Source organism: Molossus molossus, unplaced genomic scaffold, assembly GCF_014108415.1.
Source record: "Molossus molossus isolate mMolMol1 unplaced genomic scaffold, mMolMol1.p scaffold_m16_p_1, whole genome shotgun sequence".
In the NCBI taxonomy this organism is placed as follows: domain Eukaryota; kingdom Metazoa; phylum Chordata; class Mammalia; order Chiroptera; family Molossidae; genus Molossus; species Molossus molossus.
The window spans coordinates 57415536-57434820 of record NW_023425344.1 but is presented as its reverse complement, the minus strand read 5'-3'; the positions used below and the strand labels follow the sequence as shown (position 1 = coordinate 57434820).

Below are 19285 nucleotides of genomic sequence, written 5' to 3'. Positions count from 1 at the left end.
GTAAGGGTATGACTATATCTGGGGGTATGATGTTTGGCTCAAGCCAGGCAGATCAGAAATATTCCCAGAACGTTGACTGGAGATATCACCCCCCCCAAAAAAGATTTATGTGAATACGAGCTATTTGAACTATGTAAACCAACGTGGCCACCATAAAGAGGCTGCCTGAGAATGATGTCAACCCAGAGCAAAGCACAGCCAAGAAAGATGTCATGTGAGCACATGGATGCAGCTGCAGCTGAAGCTAAACCTTCTGATTCAGGTTAAGGGAGCAATAAGTTACAGGCTTTGCTTATGCCAGTTTGGGTTGAGTCTCCATCATTCACACTAAGAATCCGAAATGATATCATTTCCATATATCTTCTGCTGTTTGCTTCTGTCTTTGAAAAAGCGCCTGGTTTAGGTTTTCCCAGCCATTTATGGTTTGATCCACCTCTGTCCATCTTGTCTCCTCTTGATTTTCTCTATCCGCTGTCTTTTCATTCTCGTAACTTCTATCCTCTCTCCCCTCTGGTTCTATGTCCTCTACTTGCAAGCTTTCTCCCTCCTTTTGACACAAAATGGGGCTTTCCCCTTTATCAGACTCCAATCACAGAAAGGCACATTTTAAAAATAGTTTTAATCATGAGGTTTGAAGTGAGTGCACTGCCTTTCACTTAACATGACCTCAAATTGTGTCTGTAGAGCTAGATGTTCTTCATATCTATTATTTTAATGGCTGATGCCCTGTGTCAATATAGTCCATGATGATATACTTAACCACTCTTCTAATATGGACATTAAGATAATGTCTTAATTTATATTGTAAATAATGCTGGAAAGAACACTTCTTTAGGTATAATTTTTTTTTCCTTCTAAATTAATTCCCATGGGAAAATTCCCTGATGTTTCATCAAAACTGAATTTGATCATTTAAATTTTTTTTCTAATAGGTACAAGGTGATATCCCATTATTGGTTTAGTTTTTACCTGGATACTAACAATAGTGTGTGTACACACACACACACACACTTATATTCTCACCCTAGGATATGTTAATTGGTTTTAGAAAGAGAGGAAGTGGGGAGGGAGAAAAAGAGAAAGAGAAACATTAATGTAAGAGAGACACATCAATTGGTTGTCTCCCACATGCGCTCCAACTGGGGATTGAACCTGAAACCTGGGTATGTGCCCCAACCAAGAATGGAACCTACAACCTTTTGGTGTATGGGACGATGTTCTAACCAACTGAGGCACCCAGCCAGGGCTTAATATATTTTGCTACTTGTATTTTATCTTATGTGAGTTTTCTATTCCTATTTTTAGCCAGTTTAATTCCAAGTTTGATGGTATTCTTAAATATTTGCATGAATTCTTTATGAATACTAAGTAATGTTTACAACACTAATTCTTTGAAAGTGCATACTTTGGAATTTTTAGTTTTATATTGTCATAAAGTTTTAGAATTTTATCAAATTTGTCAATGCTGTCTTCTATTCCATCAGCCTTTAAAAATCAATCATTCAAAAGTCAAGTGTTGGTTTTATCCTTACATCAGAATTCTCAACAAATACCAATTAATAGCAGTGAAAATTGGTATGATTTCTCTGAAGGGTAATTTGATAATAATGCATTAAATGTGTATACAAATATGCTTTTAAATTTTATATATAATGTGACTCAAAACTGTATATCTAAGGAATTTATCTATAGGAAATAGCTGAAATTTATCCTCAGGAAATAATTGAAAAGTGTACAAAAATGTTTATCACAGTGTTGTTTACAATACCAAAATATTGGACTATGAATAACAGTCAACAGGGTTGGATCAAGTCACTTACAGTTTATCCATGATCAATGTGTAATATAAATCAATTTATGTTGACATAGAAAGATATTCATTATGCAATATTAAATGAAAAATACAAGTGACCAAGCTATGCATATTGTGATGCCTGTTTTTGTTAAATACACACACACACACACACACACACACACACACACACTTATAGAAAAAGTTCTGCAATAAATTCATCTAATATTTAGTAGTAATTATTTTTGTTTGTGGAATTACTGGCATTAACAGAGACTTTTCCTTTAATTTTTATATTTTATGGTTGGTTTCTTTTTTTTTAGAACAAACTTGTATTATTTTTAATATAATAAATAAATTATTGTGGTCATTTTTATTTAGAAAAAAACAAAAATGGAAGTTATTCTCAAAAGTTGGAATAATCTGAGTTTTATGGTTTGGTTTTTAAAACACACTATTGTTTACCCTTTTTAATTTTTTCTTAACTCAACAATTTATTTATAGTACATAAAAACTGAATTCTTCGTTTTAAAAATACACTCTCCCTTTCTAAGTATCATTGACCTTAATTTTCATAAAAGCATCTCACAGGAAAACATGTCTTGATACTCACAAATTTTCTTTTATTATGCTTTATATTCAGCTCCTGACTGTTATTCTTGAGGTTTGTTTCCTCTAAGTCAGCAGTGAAACAATAAGAAATACAAAAAGACTTTTTGTTAACAGTTTAATTTATTCTACTAAAGTGGCAATCAACGCAGCTGTTTAATAGTTCTGTCCTTTTCATATGCACATGAGTTATTCCCATAAAATCTTCCTCTCCTCTCCTAAATTTTCAAATTAAGAATATTTTCTAGCAGTTCATGTTTTTCAAGAGGTCCAAGTATTTCTTAAAGTATCCTACTAAATTTGATCTTTCTTTGAAAAATCATTAAAAATTTTTTCTGACAAAATTTATTATATTCTAAATAGTTTGTCTTTTTGCTTCTAATCTCTCATCTATACAAAAAAATAAGTTGAACTGAAAATTACATTTAAAATTGTTCAGTTTTTAATGCTTATCAAATTGCAATAATATTAAATGATTTTGATGAAAGTAAAAAAATTAAATAAAATCAACTTAGGCCCTGGCCAGTGTGGCACTGTTGGTTGGGCATCGTCCAGTACACCAGAAAGATGTTGGTTTGATTCCATATCAAAGGCACATGCATGCCTGGGTTTCGGGCTCCATCCCCAGTATGAAGCGTGTAGGAGGCAGCTGGTGGATGTTTAGCTCTCATATGGATGTTTCTCTCTCTCCCTCTTCCTTCTTCTCTCTCTCAAAATCAATGAAAATCTTTTTTTAAATCAACTTAGTATACATTTTGTAATAGTCATGGGAATTAAAGTATAGCATAGGGAATATAGTCAATGATATTTAAATAATTACATATGGTGTCAGTCGGGTACTAGACTTAACAGGGTGATCACTTCATAAGTTATACAAATGTATAATCACTATATTGTACACCTGAAACTAATATAATATTGTATGTTAACTGTAATTGAAAAACTAATTTTTTAATCATTTTTAAAAGTTAGAAAACATTTTAAATGTAGGAATTGATAACTCAGATAAAGCTCTAAGGCAAATAAAAAGATAGCAAGTTGTCCTGCCTGGGAGAAAAACCATACTCTTCAAAATCTGGGGTATTATATGTCAAATAACTAGGTTTCCATGAAAAAAAAAATATTTTTAACACAGTAAAATGTATTTTATCCTAATACTATCCAAAACATAATTTAACCTTTGCGAATTTCAAAAGAGAAATAAGAAACGCCAACCACATTAAAGAAGCCGGAAAAGGATTATACCATCACCTCAAAGGGCATCATTATGAACATCAATATTAATGGAATGGATTAATGCCTATATAATAGGGAGTTTCAGTTGACATAATGCCAGTTGAACCCATTTTTCTGAACTGATAATGAACATAACCGAACTGACTCACTGTAGGTCTATGTCTGCACACTGATCTTTTATTCCAGCAATGATGATCAGTTACATGAGCCACCCACACCCTCACCAAAGCTTAACAGAGTGACTACATTTGGACCCTGGTGAAAATGAGGAGAGAGAGCAACGTGGCAGAGGAGAATGCCATGATATCTCACTTCCAACAACTCTGTAGTGACACAGAATTCAAGAGCAAATGATTTCCATTTCAAAGGGTCCCCACTGCTGACAGAATGTGATTCAAATGCCTTATTTCAGGCCCTGTGTGATCTGGACTTAAAAAACCCCTTCTCAGTGTTTCATCGCATCATTTCTCACACTTCAATCAAACTGGACTACCTTTGCCGCGTACGCTTTTAGTCATACAGTTCCTCGGTCTTAAAATTCTTTCCCTCATCTCTTCCAATTCTAAACTAACCCAATTTCAAGGCCAAAATCAAAAGTGGTTTCCTTTGCGAATAAGAATATTCTCAATAGCTAGCATATACTTACTACTTACTATATCCCAGGTACTTTCATGTATTACTTCATTTATCTTTGTAACAGCTCTGTTAATATAGGCACAACTATTATCTCCATTGTTAAGATGAGGTGAGTAACTTGCCCGAGGTCAAACAATCGTGAAGAACTCAGACTCAGATTCAGTCTGAACCTAGAGCTTGTACCTGACCAGCTGCTGTACCCCTATATTGACACATCCCCAAATGCTTTGAACTGACTTCATTACCTGACTGTAGGGTGCTGACCAGAATGCTTTGGCTACTGTAACATAACATTCTATTTACATTGGTTTAATCAATGAAGGAATTTTTTAGCTCTTATATCAATTCCCCAGAAAGGGTTATTTCTGTGCTGGCTGTTAAGTAAGCAGAACAACCAAACTCCTCAAGGAACCAAACTTGTTCCATGTTTCTCCTCCATCAACCTCTGTGTGTTGGCTAGGTATTCTAATGGTTGCAGTAGCTCCAGGGATCACATATTCACACGCCAATGTTCAAAGGATAAGTTTTATAATTTCCCGTTAACGGAGAATTCTTTCTCTTGAAGTTCCTTCTTGCGAAGAGATAATGTATCAACCAGACCTTTCTTATCCCTGGGAAGGTGGCTTCACTTATCTAACTAGTAAATTTAAAAGAGTAACTGGGCCCTGGCCAGTTTGGCTCAGCGGTTAGAGCGTCCACCTGCGGTCCGGAGAGACCCGGGTTCGGTTCCCGCTAAGGGCATGTACCTCGGTTGCAGTTTGTCCCCGGCCCTGGTTGGTCGTGCAGGTGGCAGCCACTCGATGTGTCCCTTTCACATCGATGTTTCCCTCTCTCTCTTCCTCTCTCTCCCTCCCACTCTGTCTGTACAAAAAAATGGAAAAATGTCCTCGAATGAGGATAAAAAAAAAAGAGTAACTGGGAATGTCTAACTCAGTTTTGTCTTCCTTCCTCTTCTAGGGAGCAAACCTATCAACCAAGAGCATAAGTTGTCCTCTGCTTCATGAAACAGTTTCCTCAGTAAAGCTCTGCCGATGAATGCATGAGTCTGCTCAAGTCCGGGGGGTTTAGTAAGCCTCTTTAGCCAAGACAAGTAAAGCTATATCCTCCACCTTCGCTTCACTGATTAAAAAACTAAAAGTAGCTCTGGCTGGTGTTGTTCAGTGGTTAGAGCGGTGCCTACACAGAGAAGGGTTTGGAGTTCAATTCCAAGTCAAGGGCATGTACCTGGGTTGCAAGTTCGATCCCCACCCCTGGTCGGGGTGCATGTGGGAGGCAACCAATCGATGTGTCTCTCTCACATGGATTCTCCCCCCCTCTCTTTTTTTCTGTCTCTCTCTCCTTCCCTCCCTTCCCCCTTCCTGCCGCTCTCTTTAAAAAGAAAAAGAAAAATCAATGGAAAAAATATCCTCAAGTGAGGAATAACAAAAAAGTGATATTTTGCTTCTATACTTATTCTTTGTTTTATTTCTCAACTTGTTCAGAATTGGGAGGAGAGAGGTGTTATTTATGGGGGTCCTTTCAAATGCCCCAAAACTTAGCAGACATCCATGCATATCTCATTGGCCATATAGGTCATATGCTCACTTCTGAACCAACCCTGGAAGGGAATATAAACTTCCTAATTAGCTTACAACTATGATGAACACAAGTCATGTGGAAAAGGTATAGGGACTGGAAAAAAATTAGCAATTTGCCAAATTGAAATTTAGAATTTGGGTATATAATTGCTATCTTCCAGCACATGGAAGTTGATCAATAACTATCTGGAATCCCGTTGGATCTCTACTATTACATATACCTATGGCAAATATGAGAGAGAGAGGGTTCTTCTTACCACTAATTGCAGGTTAAACTTCCTTCTGTTTCTGTTCTCTCATCTCTTAGGCCAAGTTCCTCCTGGATTGTAGAGAAACTCAGCACAGTAAGAGCACCAAAGAATAAAAGTCCCCATTTCTGTTAATAATTCTCCTCTGCTCACTATCACAAAACTATTTCAAGAATGTAAGGTAGAGGAATTATGAAATCTGCTCTCCAAGGCAGACACCCTTCTCTCCTGAGCGCCTCCTCCACACATTCTATTTCCCTTTGGAAATGAAATGACAGAAATTTAATAAATAATCAATCTTGGAAGCTACCAGGAAAGAACTCATAGGTCATGGTCCAAACTCAAGGGCCTCCTGGGCACTGACAATAAACTGTTTCTTACTTTGACTGCTTTTCCTTTTCCTCCTTCCTTCCATTTAGCTTAAAAATTCTAGGAGCCTAAGAAATCATTGCTGAAAGGAACTTAGCTGGGATACCAGAGGCTCTGCACTTTTTTTACATAAAAATGCTCAGATTTTTTAAAAATTTATTTTTGTGCCACTTTTACATTTAAGTGTCCCTTCGCAACACAGAAGCAACATGTCATCCGAATGAAATTTTCAAAGTCAACTTTTTAAAAGATGTTTGTCATTCAATTTCCAAGAAAACATAAGCTTAACTCATAATTGTCATTTGATATTTATATATTATCTTTTCCCTTAGTAAGCACATAGCTTTAAAAAGTAAGTAAACTATGACAAGATTATGCCATAAATTGTCACAAATGAATGACAGGTCTTTTCTCGGAGATATACACACATGCATATATAATTATATGTATAAAATAAACATATGTAGTTATAAACAGAAAAATGGTAAACACAAATGTACTAGGTTGTAAGGCAATTTGGAGCAAAAATGACTCAAACTTTTTTTAATGGTGCAGGGAATATATGATTAGTGTAAAAGAAATGGAAATATATGATCACGCCTACCATAGTTTGAACAAATTAATATGGCTGCCAAGCCCAGCTGCATCTTCTAAATTCAAAACAAAGCATAAGATATGTGTTTGTTAACTTAAACATCTGTTCCTACCACAAGAATATGAATAAGAATGAAAGTGCATAAGGATTATTCATCAATAAAAGCACAAAATCTCTTACATTATTCCTCTCACACAATGATTCTAAGATATAAATTTCCAAAAAGGAAGCTAGCACATCTGATTATGATAGAAAAAAAAAAAAATTTAAAAACCCAGCAAGGAAAAAAAAGAATCATCAGAATCACCTGAGCCCCATGGGTACAAAATTGCTACCTTTGAAAACAAGCAGGGGAGAAACCAGTCACTGTTCCCTGGAGACTTCCTCTACCTCTCTACCGGCTTCCTTCCACAGAAACACAAGAACCCAAATTAGAAGGCCCTAGGAAGCCGTCTAAACCAAGCCACGACTATCTCATTTCTGATACTGTCCACTCTCCACTTTCATACCTATGGTTAAAGGTCGCTTATAATTTCCCAAAATCTACTCTAGCACCTAGTGCAATGATGCTGTGCTGCTGGTTTTCTGCAAATAAATAAATAAATGTTTTACTCTAAAATAAGTACATTTAAATAAAGAGTAGTTTCCCCCTTAAAAGCATATTACTTAGTATTTTAAAATAAATGAAGGACCAGAAGTATTTTAAAAAATGAATTCTTGTTAAGCTATAACAAAAAACAGCAATATCCTACAATACCCAATAGTACTCTTAAGGGAAGTTAAGGAATGGCTGATTTTATTGCTTTCCCTCTGAGTATATCCACAGGATGCCAAGTAGTCCCCCTCTGCTGAGAACTTTAGGGTTTTTATAGTAGCCACTGATGGAGATTCGCTAAGTGTTTAGGGGATCCTTGAGCACTTAATAGAGAAAGCATCCAAATTTTCGTCGTTTATCTTCACAAAACGTCTTGAGCATGTTAGTGAATACCAACATAAATGCAAGTCTGAGACATTTTCACTTCTGTGGGCATCTCTTGTGTTAATTTTAAAAAGAAATGCTATAGCATGCTTTTTTTTTTTTAAGAACACTAGCACTGCCCTGGACGGTTTGAACAAGTTACTACGGCTGCCAAGCCCAGCTGCATCTTCTAAATTCAAAACAAAGCATAAGATATGTTAGAGCGTCGGCCTGCGGTCCAAGGAGACCCGGGTTCGGTTCCCGCTAAGGGCACGTACCTCGGTTGCAGTTTGTGCCCAGCCCTGGCTGGATTGTGCGGTTGGCAGCCACTCAATGTGTCCCTTTCATGTTGATGTTTCTCTCTCTCTCTCTTCCTCTATCTCCCTCCCGCTCTATCTGAACAAAAAATAAAAAAATGTCCTCAGGTGAGGATAAAGAGAAAAAAGAACACTAGCACTGAAGAGCTCTAATTGTTGTCCTTAATCTTCCTTAAACCTAATAAACTGGCTTACAGATTAGACCAGAGGTTCTCAACATTTTTCTGCAACAACATAAGCAGTGTATAACACTCCCACAAATATATCAGACTTTGACAAAATACCAAATATATATATATAGATATATATATATATATATATATATATATATTTGTTGTTGTTAATCCTCACCCAAGGATTAGATAGTATGGAACGGAGAGAGAGGGAGAAAGAATCAATATGAGAGAGACACATCGATTGGTTGCCTCTCACAAAACTGGGGTTGGGGTTCAAAACTGCAAACCAGGTAAGTGTCCTTTGGTCCATGGGCCAACATTCCAACCACTGAGCCAAACCAGCCAGAGAAAAACACCAAAAATATTTTGTAAAAATTTTAATGGACACAAATCAAAACCTTAATGAGATATTGCCTCATATCTGTTAAGGTGGCTATCATCAAAGACAAAAGATAACAAGTATTGGTGAGAATATGAAGAAAAGTGAACGCCTGTATATTCTTGGTAAGAATGGAAATTAGTAAAACTATATTGGAAAACAGTATGTAAGTTCCCTTAAAAATCAAAAATAGAACTACCATATGATCCAGCAATCCCACTTCTGTGTATATATTCCAAGGATATAAAGTCAAGATCTTGAAGAGATATCTGCACTCCCCTGGTAATGTCAGCATTATTCACAATAGCCAACATACAGAAACAACCTTAATATCCAATAACAGGTGAATGAATAAAAAAAATGTTTTATATACATGAATATTTTATAGTAATGAATATTACTCAGCCTTTAAAACAAGAAGGAAATCCTGCCATTTGCAGCAACATGGACAGACCTGGAGAACCCTGTGCTAAGTGAAATAAACCAGATGCAAAGACAAATATTGCATAATCTCACTTACATGTGGAACCTAAAATAGTGATACTAATAGGGCAGAGAGTAGAATGGTGCTTGTCAGGAATTAGGAGCAAGATACAGGAGGGAGATGTCAGTCAAGGAGCACAAAGTTTCACTTATGCAAGATGAACACGTCTGGAGACCTAATGTACTACAATACCACTATAGTTAAAAATGCTGTATTGTATACTTGAATGTGCTAAGAGGGTAGATCTTCAGTGTCCTCACCACTAAAAAAATAAAAATGAAGGAAATGGTAACTTAGTGAGATGATGGAGATGTTTATTAGCTTGATTGTGGTGATTATTTCAAAATGTATACATATACCAAAACATCAAGTTGTACATCTTCAATATAAGTAATTTTTGTCAATGATACATCAATAAACCTGGAAACGATTTAATGGAATATGTAAGATTGACTGCTGGTGAGGGCTCGGGTATAACCCCACCCCTTTTCTTGTATTCAAGGAAACTCATAGAGCAGTAACACATCTGTGTTGTAACAGAGACGACTTCAAATTATTTACCCTGACAATCAAATAGCACACTCAAGTACTTTAACACAATTGTGACCCTCCTCACAACTGCTAACAACACTACAGTGAGCCTTCACTGGGGGGTGAGAACCATCCATGAGACTATAATTTAAGTTTAAATACTCAAGTATGTTAGAATTTTAAAGCTCTAGCACTGCATGATCCAATATAGTAGTCATAAGGCACCTATGGCTATATAAATATCTATTTTTATTCATTAACTTTAAGCAAAATCTAAAACTCTGCTTCTTGGGGTCACCAGCCACATTTCAAGTACCCACTAACCACACGTGGGCCGTGGATATGGTACTGGAAAGCCTCTATGGAGCATTTCCATCAGCAGAGAAAGTTCTACTGGATAGCTCCGCGCTCAGGAATCTTGGAGAGGATCTAATCTAACTCTCATTTTACAAATTTAGAAACTGGGACCTCATTTCATTCAAGCAATTTACTCAGTGCTACACAGCTCCTAATTACAGAGCCAGGACCCAAACCAAGACACCCTGGCCTGTATCACTCAGTAATTTCCACTCTGACACTGTGTTGCCACCTAGATGATATGAGCACCAGTTCCTTGCCAAGTGCAGTTCTGAGTTCTCTCACATGTATGCTCTGTTTATCTTTGCATCAACCATATGAGGAATCAAGTCCTCTGCATTAAACATCGTATCTGAGGACACACCGCAAGTGTGTGCATTACCGAGATTCAAACTCCGAAGTCTGGGTCTTTCCACTGTTATACCATATATAGTAAACACTCCACACTTGTAATTATCCTTGAAATTTTTTTTCTTCCTTTCAGTGTGCTAAAAGTTAGTGCCTCATGATTCATTCTGTCAGCATGTGTGAGCAAAAGTAGCCCAAGTAGGAGAATCCAAACACTTAACATTTCTGGTCCAAATTTTCTAATCGTAACCACTTTACAGCAACAATAACAGCACCCAGCCTTTACTGAGCATTGCAGGTCACTTGGCACTGGGCTAAGAGCTTCGTGCTGATCTCCTTTAACCTTCACAACAGCTCTGTGAAGCCACTAGTTCACCTCCACTCTACAGATGTAAAAACAGAGGTGGAGAGTCCATCCACCCCCAGGAAGAACCTAATAAAGGATTGTTTGCTTGTGGTGATGCCAAAATAAAGTGAAATTCTTTTACTCAGAGGTTTGGAAAGAACACCACCAACAAAAATTAATTAATTGAAAAACTTATGGATTATTTCGAGGGGCGGGGAGACAGAAGATAGGTGAAAACTATGATATACATTTTTTTCCTCCTCACATTCAATGCCCAGCCACAGTTAAATATATTAAATAGGTAGTTTACCTCTGATGAATTGATTTAACATAGTCACACTCTCTCTTCCACAAGGGCTGACTTTAGAGAAAGTCCTGAGAGCCTAGAGGTGCCAAGGTAGGGTAGGAAACACACCCCAAAGTAGAGTAGCCAGTGTTTCTCAAGGTATAGGACCTTCTTGGGTATTTTGAGTCCCTTCGGGTAATCTCTGACCTGAGGCAAGGAAAGAATGTAGTGAATTAAAGGTAGTGCTGAAGGAGGGAGAAGAGAGTCAGCTGAAGACAGTACACAAGTGACAGTGAGCTTCGTGTGGCTTAGAACCAAATCACCCAGAATGTCACTGCTAGTCCATTGAGCTGTCAAAAGTTGGGAAACACAATAAATTGCTGGGAATGTGTGTGTGTGTGTGTGTGTGTGTGTATCACATATTTTTTAAGGCAGAATGACCCCCTAAATGTCTCCTGCATGGTGTGTGAATTTAGCGCATGCTAGTGCTGGCGAGCCTCAGCGAAGTAGGAAGGGGTTAGCCAGGGACAGCTGGCTTTTGCAGGTCAGGACGGAGATTGGCAGAGACAACTGCGTAGCAGGTGCAGCGGGGAGGGGGTGGGCACACAGGACTAAAGGTGAAATAAGCTGGTTGTGTTCAGAGACAACGAGCAGGCTGGCTTGGCAGTGAGGAACAGTATGCTCAGCGAAATGGCTTTAGAGTCAGAACTGAGTCTGAACCCCCTCTTCCTCCAGCACTGACTAGCTTTGTAACTTTGGGCAAGTTATGTGGACTTCCTGAGCCTCAGTTTTCTTATCTGTGAGGTAAAGACAAAGTCTATTTCCTGAAACTATGGAAAGTATGAAATGCACAGTAGATGCATGCTTAATAACTATCCCTCCTCTTCCTCTTCTTCTTCTTCTTCATGGTTGGTGAAGAGGAATGCGTTAGGATGGAAAAGCACATGCTAGGCATTGCATCTGAGTGTTTTCCCCGCATTACCTTCTTCCTCTACAAAAACCTTCCAGGAGAGACTTCAGAGAGGAGGTGAAAGAGATTTGGGAAAGTTATGTAACTTGCTCAAGGTCACTGAGCTGGTTTTTAGCAGAGGAGGAAGAATCGAAGCAACAGCCATGAATGTTCTACTGTATGTGGCAGCTTCCTAGGCAATGGAAAGGTATCGGTGGAAGGAAGCTTCACAAGACAGGCTGAGAGTTAACAACTAGCAGCCAGTGCCTAGATCAGTGTACTCATTTGCTTGATATGTTTTATGGAATTCTTCTGGGTAAAGCTGATGTTTTGCCATTTTCAACCAGACCTATTCTCCACTTCTGTTTACTCGCCTAAGAAATGGATAAAGTCCAAGAACTTCACATTCCTGCCCCCTTTTCCTCACCTATAAAATGGAGATTTTGAACTACATGATCTCTGAAGCCATTTCTAGCTCTAAAATGCATGTGGCTAGAATTTACAGGGTTTGGGACAGGGACACCACACCACCATCCTCAGAACCAGCTCCCATCTATGAAGCCTATTACAGTAGAAATCCTCTCACCCAATTAGTTGTTTAAGCAGAGAATCCTAGAATAGTATATAAATGCTCTTAAATTCTTTATTTTAATTTAAAATGCATAAATGTACATGCATTGAATTTCATTGACATATACCTTTCTTCAAGACCAGGTCATGTGGAAAGAGAGCAGCAATGAATTATGTAGACAATAAACTATCTCCAAAATGCACCTTTTCCATTTCCAGGGTGAAGTTTCTTATCATGGAAAAAAAAAAATGTGGTTGCAAATACATCCAAATGCAGAATCTCTCTGGAATTTTGTGGTTTTCCCCAATCTTTTATAGTTGTTTCTGTCACACTTAATTTGACAGCAAATTTTTAGTAACTCACCTCTATGGAGTCTTTTTGAAAGTATTCAACATAGTTTACCTAGAAACAAGAATGCTGTCTCTTTTCACATTCACATTTCAGCAGTTTAACTAAACTGAAAGTCATATTTTCTCATACTCCTCTAGCTCCTCCAGTGGCTTACCCACCTTCCTGAGAGGACGAGGCCCCAGATGCTCTGTCCCCGCCCAACTCTCTGACTTCATCCCCTGCCATCCTCCCCCTTGGTCACACTGCAGTCACTCTGACCTCCACACAATTCTTCAAATGGCCAAGCAAGCTCATGCTTCAGACTTCAGACTTGCTGTTCCCCTTCTCTGGAATTCTCTTCCACTGGATGTCTAGGGAGCTAGCTCTTATCATCAGATCTGTGTTCAAATGTCACCTACTCAGTGAGACCTTCCCGATCACCCTATTTCAAGTAGCCATCCTGGCCTCCATTCAGCCTTTTCTATCCTTTATTGTTTCTTTCTATTGCACTTATCTGGCATACTATATATTTTACTCATCAGAATTCAAGCTTCATGAGGGCAAGGATTTTGTTTGTTTGCTCACTGATACATTCCTAATGCCTAGAATAGCAGGTCCAGTTGTCACTCAATAAACGTTTGTTTAGTAATAATCTTTGGTATACTAACTGAAATGAAGATTAATTTACAGGAAATCAACAGTAGAGTAGATAAAGCCAAGAATCAGTGATATGGAATATAAGAAAGCAAAAAACACCCAATCAAAACAGGAAAAAAAATACAAAAATATGAAGGCAGTGTAAGGAGCCTCTGGAACAACTTCAAGCTTACCAACATTCACGTCATGGGGGTGCCAGAAGAAGAAGAGAGAGAGCAAGAAACTGAAAACCTATTTGTAAAAATAATGATAAAAACTTCCCTAACTGTTGAAGGAACAGACATACAAGTCCAGGAAGTGCAGAGTCCCAAACAAGATAAACCCAAAAAGGCCATCACCAAGATACATCATAATTTAAATGGCAAAGGTTAAATGCAAAGAGAAAATCTTAAAATTAGCAAGAGAAAAGCAGTTCATTTCCTAAAAGGGAGCTCCCTTAAGACTGTCAGATGATTTCTCAACAGAAACTTTGCAGACCAGAAGGGATTAGCAAGAAATATTCAAAGTAATGAAAAGCCAGGACCTACAACCAAAATTACTTTATCCAGCAAAGCTATCATTTAGAATCAAAGGACAGATAAAGAGCTTCCCAGACAAGAAAAAGCTAAAAGAATTCATCACTACCAAACCAGTATTATATGAAATATTAAAGGGTCTTCTTTAAGAAGAAGAAGAAGAAAAAGAGGAAAGAAAGATGAACAATAAAATGGCATTAAATATGTAGCTATCAACAATTGACCCTAAAAAACAAAGTAAATGAACAAGTAGAACAGAAAGACTCACGGATAGAGAGAATATTTTGATGGTTGCCAGATGGAAGGGGGGTTAGGGAAAGGGTGAAAAGGGTGAAGAGATTAAGTAGTACAAATGGGATGTTACAGAATAGTCATAGGGATGTACAGGACAGCATAGGGAATATAGTCAATAATATTCTAGTAACTATATATGGTGTCAGATGGGTGCGAGGTTTATCAGGGTAATCACTTAGTAAGTTATGTAATGTCCAATCACTGGAGTGTACACCTGAAACTAATATAATAATGTATGCAACTGTACTTGAAAATAAAGTAGTGATAAAATAATAATCTTTATTATTGCAGTACATGTATTACCTTTCTAATAGAATTGCATAACTACAATAATAAGTATACCGGTCTTGAGGAGGTTTAGGAACAAATGTAGCAGAGTCTAGGTAAGCCAAGAAGCCAGCTGGAGGGGTCAGGATTGGGCTGGTGTACTAGAGCACAGCCTACTACTAGTCCTGGGCAGCCATGAGCCTTGGGATCAGCCCGGGGATGAAACAGGGGAGCAAGAGCACCTGTTAGATGCAAATGGACTAGACAGTCTCCCCTTTAACTTGAACAAACTGATCTCTCCAAGTATGATGCTTTCATATTCAAATGTACAGTAACACACAACAGAGTCAAATATAGGGGATAGCCAAGCCACTTTTCTTCAGATAAAAGCAGAACAACAGAAAAAAGATGGGTTGTTTTTAATAGTCAATTACCTTTAGAAAATCTCTTAATCTGTCCCTCATCCTTAGTTCTTATTACAAAGGGGGATGGTGTAAATTAGTACATGGCCTGCTTATTTCATTGGTCTATTGTAAGTATCAGATGGAACAATAGCTATGAAAATATACTGAAAAATTCTGAAGTGCTCTATACAATAAGCAATTCTCTTTGTATTAACGTGGATAACTGACTTGTCTATAATAGCTACTTCAGCCCCTCAAAACTGATGATGTACTTTACAGCACATTGATCTTAAAATGAGTCCTAAAATGTATTAAAGAATAAACAGAAGGGAAAGTAGGTGTTTAAGGGCACGAAATGAGAAAGACAGGGAAAATGACTTTCTCTTGATTCTTTAATAGAAAAATAGGAGGAAGAAAAACATCCCACAAATCTCCAGTTACTATATTACCTAAAGTTCAGATTCAGAAATATTACTATAAACATCCACAATTATCTAGACTCTTGGACAGTTCAGATATTTCTCATCTATTTCAGCACCACATGCATAATCCAAGATGACTTGCCAATATCACACATGTCAATAGCAAGTTGTGGTGGAAATGAGCAAACCTGTTCCAAACATTTCAGTTATGTTTTTATTACAGCATTTATTAAACCAGAATAAAAAAGTGGTGAAGAATGACTTGTCGCACCATTTATTAGAGTTGATGGAGCATAGACAGTTTTTTTTTTTCAATAAGGCTTTACCACACTGTTATGCACCACAGTACATTATTAATGAAAAGAAATGCATAAGACTTGCCTTAGCTTTTCCCCCAAGTCATCCTGACTTTAAATTCAAAATCAATTCTACTCTATATGGCAAAGGTTCAGCAATAAAATGTTAATTTGTTTGTTGTTTACCAAATCTTAAATTTATATTTCAAAGCAATAGTCAAGAATTCTCCACACTGTACTCAATTTAATAATCACACCTTTTCTGGAGAGGGTTCAAAGAAAAAGGGAAATGCAACAGGAAGATAAACAGATTGTGCCCTAGTGCATATCTGACAAGAGAATGGGATCTAATTTTCTCTCTGATTGAAAAAACACAAAGGACAGCCATGGAATGCAAATTGTGCAGTGGGTGTTTGAACTTCTCTTCCAATACCTGAGTATCCGAATGGAACTAATGCACTCTGAAAAAGGTATTAAGTAATTGAGTATGATTGTGCCAGGATGAGGGATAATCCTCAAACTGTGAAGGAAAATAAATATATTTTAGAATGACAGGGTCACCTCACTCACTCAGTAAACTCAGTCAAGCATTTTACATTCAAAAGAAATAAACCAAAAATATTAAGAAGACCTACCGCCAACAAGGAACCCTGATAGACACAAGCACCTGTGGAGAAAAACAAAGCAAGAATTAAAAGGGATTCATAGTACACCAACTGGCACTGCCCTGGCAGACTTATAGGAATACTGCGTCTATATGCATCATAATCAGCAAACTGCACTTTTCAAAAATCTTTAAAACTTGAACATTCTGCCCCTGGGGAAATAACCTCATAGACCAAAACAAGATTTCCTGGATACACATGAGGGAAAAGCATCATTAAAACTTAGTATTTGAGCTTTAAAATAAATGCATTTATAATGGCATGCTATAAATACAGTGTCTATTTTCATTTGCGATAAATCAGCAAAGCCTCCATAATCCAGTCCCAATTTACTTATCCAGGCTTGTCTGGCACTCTTTGCTTACACAAGTTCTCCAGTCCAACCCAAGAGGCCAACTTAGGATCCTGTGATAACGCTTTCATATCTCTATACCTTTCCTCATCTGTGTTACCAGCAGGAGATGCATTTGGTCTATCCAAGTTCATTGAACGTGATCCCGTCTCCTTCCTGAAGCTTTCCAGGACATAGGTGTAGGCCCTTTCTCCTTGGAGCTCACAGCACGTTGTGCCTGCATCATCAGTTTGTGGATTTATTCTGTGTACTTCCTTGTGATGGCCTTGCTCAGGATATGGAACTGCTGCACCTACTCCACTACCTCTGTGTATTCTCTTAGGACAGGGACGCCTTCTACTCTGTTTTTCCTAACTCTTTGCATCGTAGGCATCCACATAGGTATTGATTGTCTGCTTTGCACCTTTAACACAGTATGTTCCTCTTTGGGGAAATTAAAACATTTTATAGGAGAGTGGTGGAGACTGTAGTTATTTGAAAAGGACTCTTCTATTGAGCTCCTGACCTCCAAGACTCTTTTCACCTTCCTTGCATTCAATTTTTTTCTTATGGGCTGGTTATAAACTGATACACCTTTATATTTTCCCCTCATTGAGCACCAAATTAAAAATTAAAAAACAACAGATGATGTGCTTCTAAATGGGAAAGAAGGCTGAATTTGGATGGGACAACCTATATATTCTGAGTAATTCACACATCATAAAATAAATCTTCTCCAAGTTTTATATTTGAAAACAACATGAAATTATAATGTTAATTTTAGAAAACATACACACACATTCCTAACCAACTTTTGAATAGCACAACAGGTGTTTCTTTAATCTACATGTGGGTAGTGTGCTAACAGCTCCTTTCTTGGGAACTGAGGCTGCGGACAGTCTGGAACAGCAGAAGCACACCCTGACAGTGTGCCACGCTTGGTGTCCAAAAAGGAGAGGACACATTTCACTACAGCACTTGGCCTCTAACAGACCATTCATGAAGTCTCAGAAGTATTAACTTCCCAGGAAAGGACTGGTCTACCTTATCCACCAATAATGGAATTAAGAACAATCTTCAAAGAAATCGAGATGGCTATTTACACTTGGCTTTTGAATCAAAGATCTCTGTGAGCAAATTTATTGAAATAACTTTTATGCCCTTGACATTTAAATAAGAATAACTTGAGATAAAAAACCTTGAGTCCAATTGACTTATTTTTCTTTAAGAAATCCTGTTCCTAAGACTTAGTATTTCAGTCTATGGAATGTCATAAAAATAGATATATATTCATATATGATATATATGCATATATAGAGTGGTGCAAAAGTAGGTTTACAGTTATTCATATGGAAAATAATACAATAATTTATAAGTAACAATACGAGAATAAATTCTATAAACCTACTTTTGTCCCACCCTATATTAATATAATCATACATTGGTCAAACAAATATATATCCAAAAAATTCAATTTCTAAATTAAGTGGACATATTTAATTACTTCTGATGTTTAAAAAAGTAAAGATCATCACTGAGGTGCAATTTGATAAAATGTAACCCTGAGAATAAACAATTTATTTTACTGTTAGAATAAGACTATCCTCAAATAATTTCATTGCCCTCCTCCATAGCATGACCTTACAAAAGCCAGTATCTTTTCAAAGCTCCAGAAGAAATCAAGAATCTTCAGAAATATCCAACTACCCACATCAAAACCCATTTCTGGCAGTTTTAATGGACATTATAAACTCACTGTAACATAACAAAATAAAACAGCACTGAGTGTATGGCACCACAAACACACTTGGTTAAACCAAACATCTGCTAGAGACTCAAATAAAAAACGGTGTGTAACTACTGGTAAATTCCAGCATTAGGAAAAGAAAATAACTCAATTTGGGTCACTCCATGATGTACAACTCCAAAAGAAATAAGCTTTGCCCTCTGAGGGCTTTCCTAAAACAGAACAGCTCTACCCAGGAGGCAGCTACACAAATGACTCTCCATTAACACATCTCCCAGAATCTAATTTCTACCCTCTAGAGAAAATAAAGCATCCCAGTGATGCCCAGTCCTAACCAACATTTATCACCACCCATGGCCAGATGCGGTCCTCCAAGCAAGCATATTTCTCCCACACTAGCACACGCTTCACACCTAGCAGCACACGAAGTCGGGAGGTTTGCTGGTGCTGGCTGCTGGGGGCAGCTTCAGGTTCTAACCTAGAGCAGAGGCCTTTCCAATCACCCATCATCTCATATAATATGGAGAACAAAACTACTCACTCCACTCATCTTTTCTTAAAGAGTACTGGAATGATTGCAGCTCTATCAGAGG

The 19285-nt window shown here is 37.5% G+C and overlaps 1 protein-coding gene across 1 annotated transcript in view; it reads right to left on the bottom strand.

The window, feature by feature from the left end:
• Window positions 1–19285, bottom strand: part of FRAS1 (Fraser extracellular matrix complex subunit 1) — a 432882-nt gene that overhangs the window by 408571 nt on the left and 5026 nt on the right. The window contains exon 2 of the mRNA XM_036267136.1: window positions 16585–16616. Within this exon, the coding sequence (XP_036123029.1) occupies window positions 16585–16616 (32 nt within the window). The remainder of the gene's footprint in view (window positions 1–16584; window positions 16617–19285) is intronic.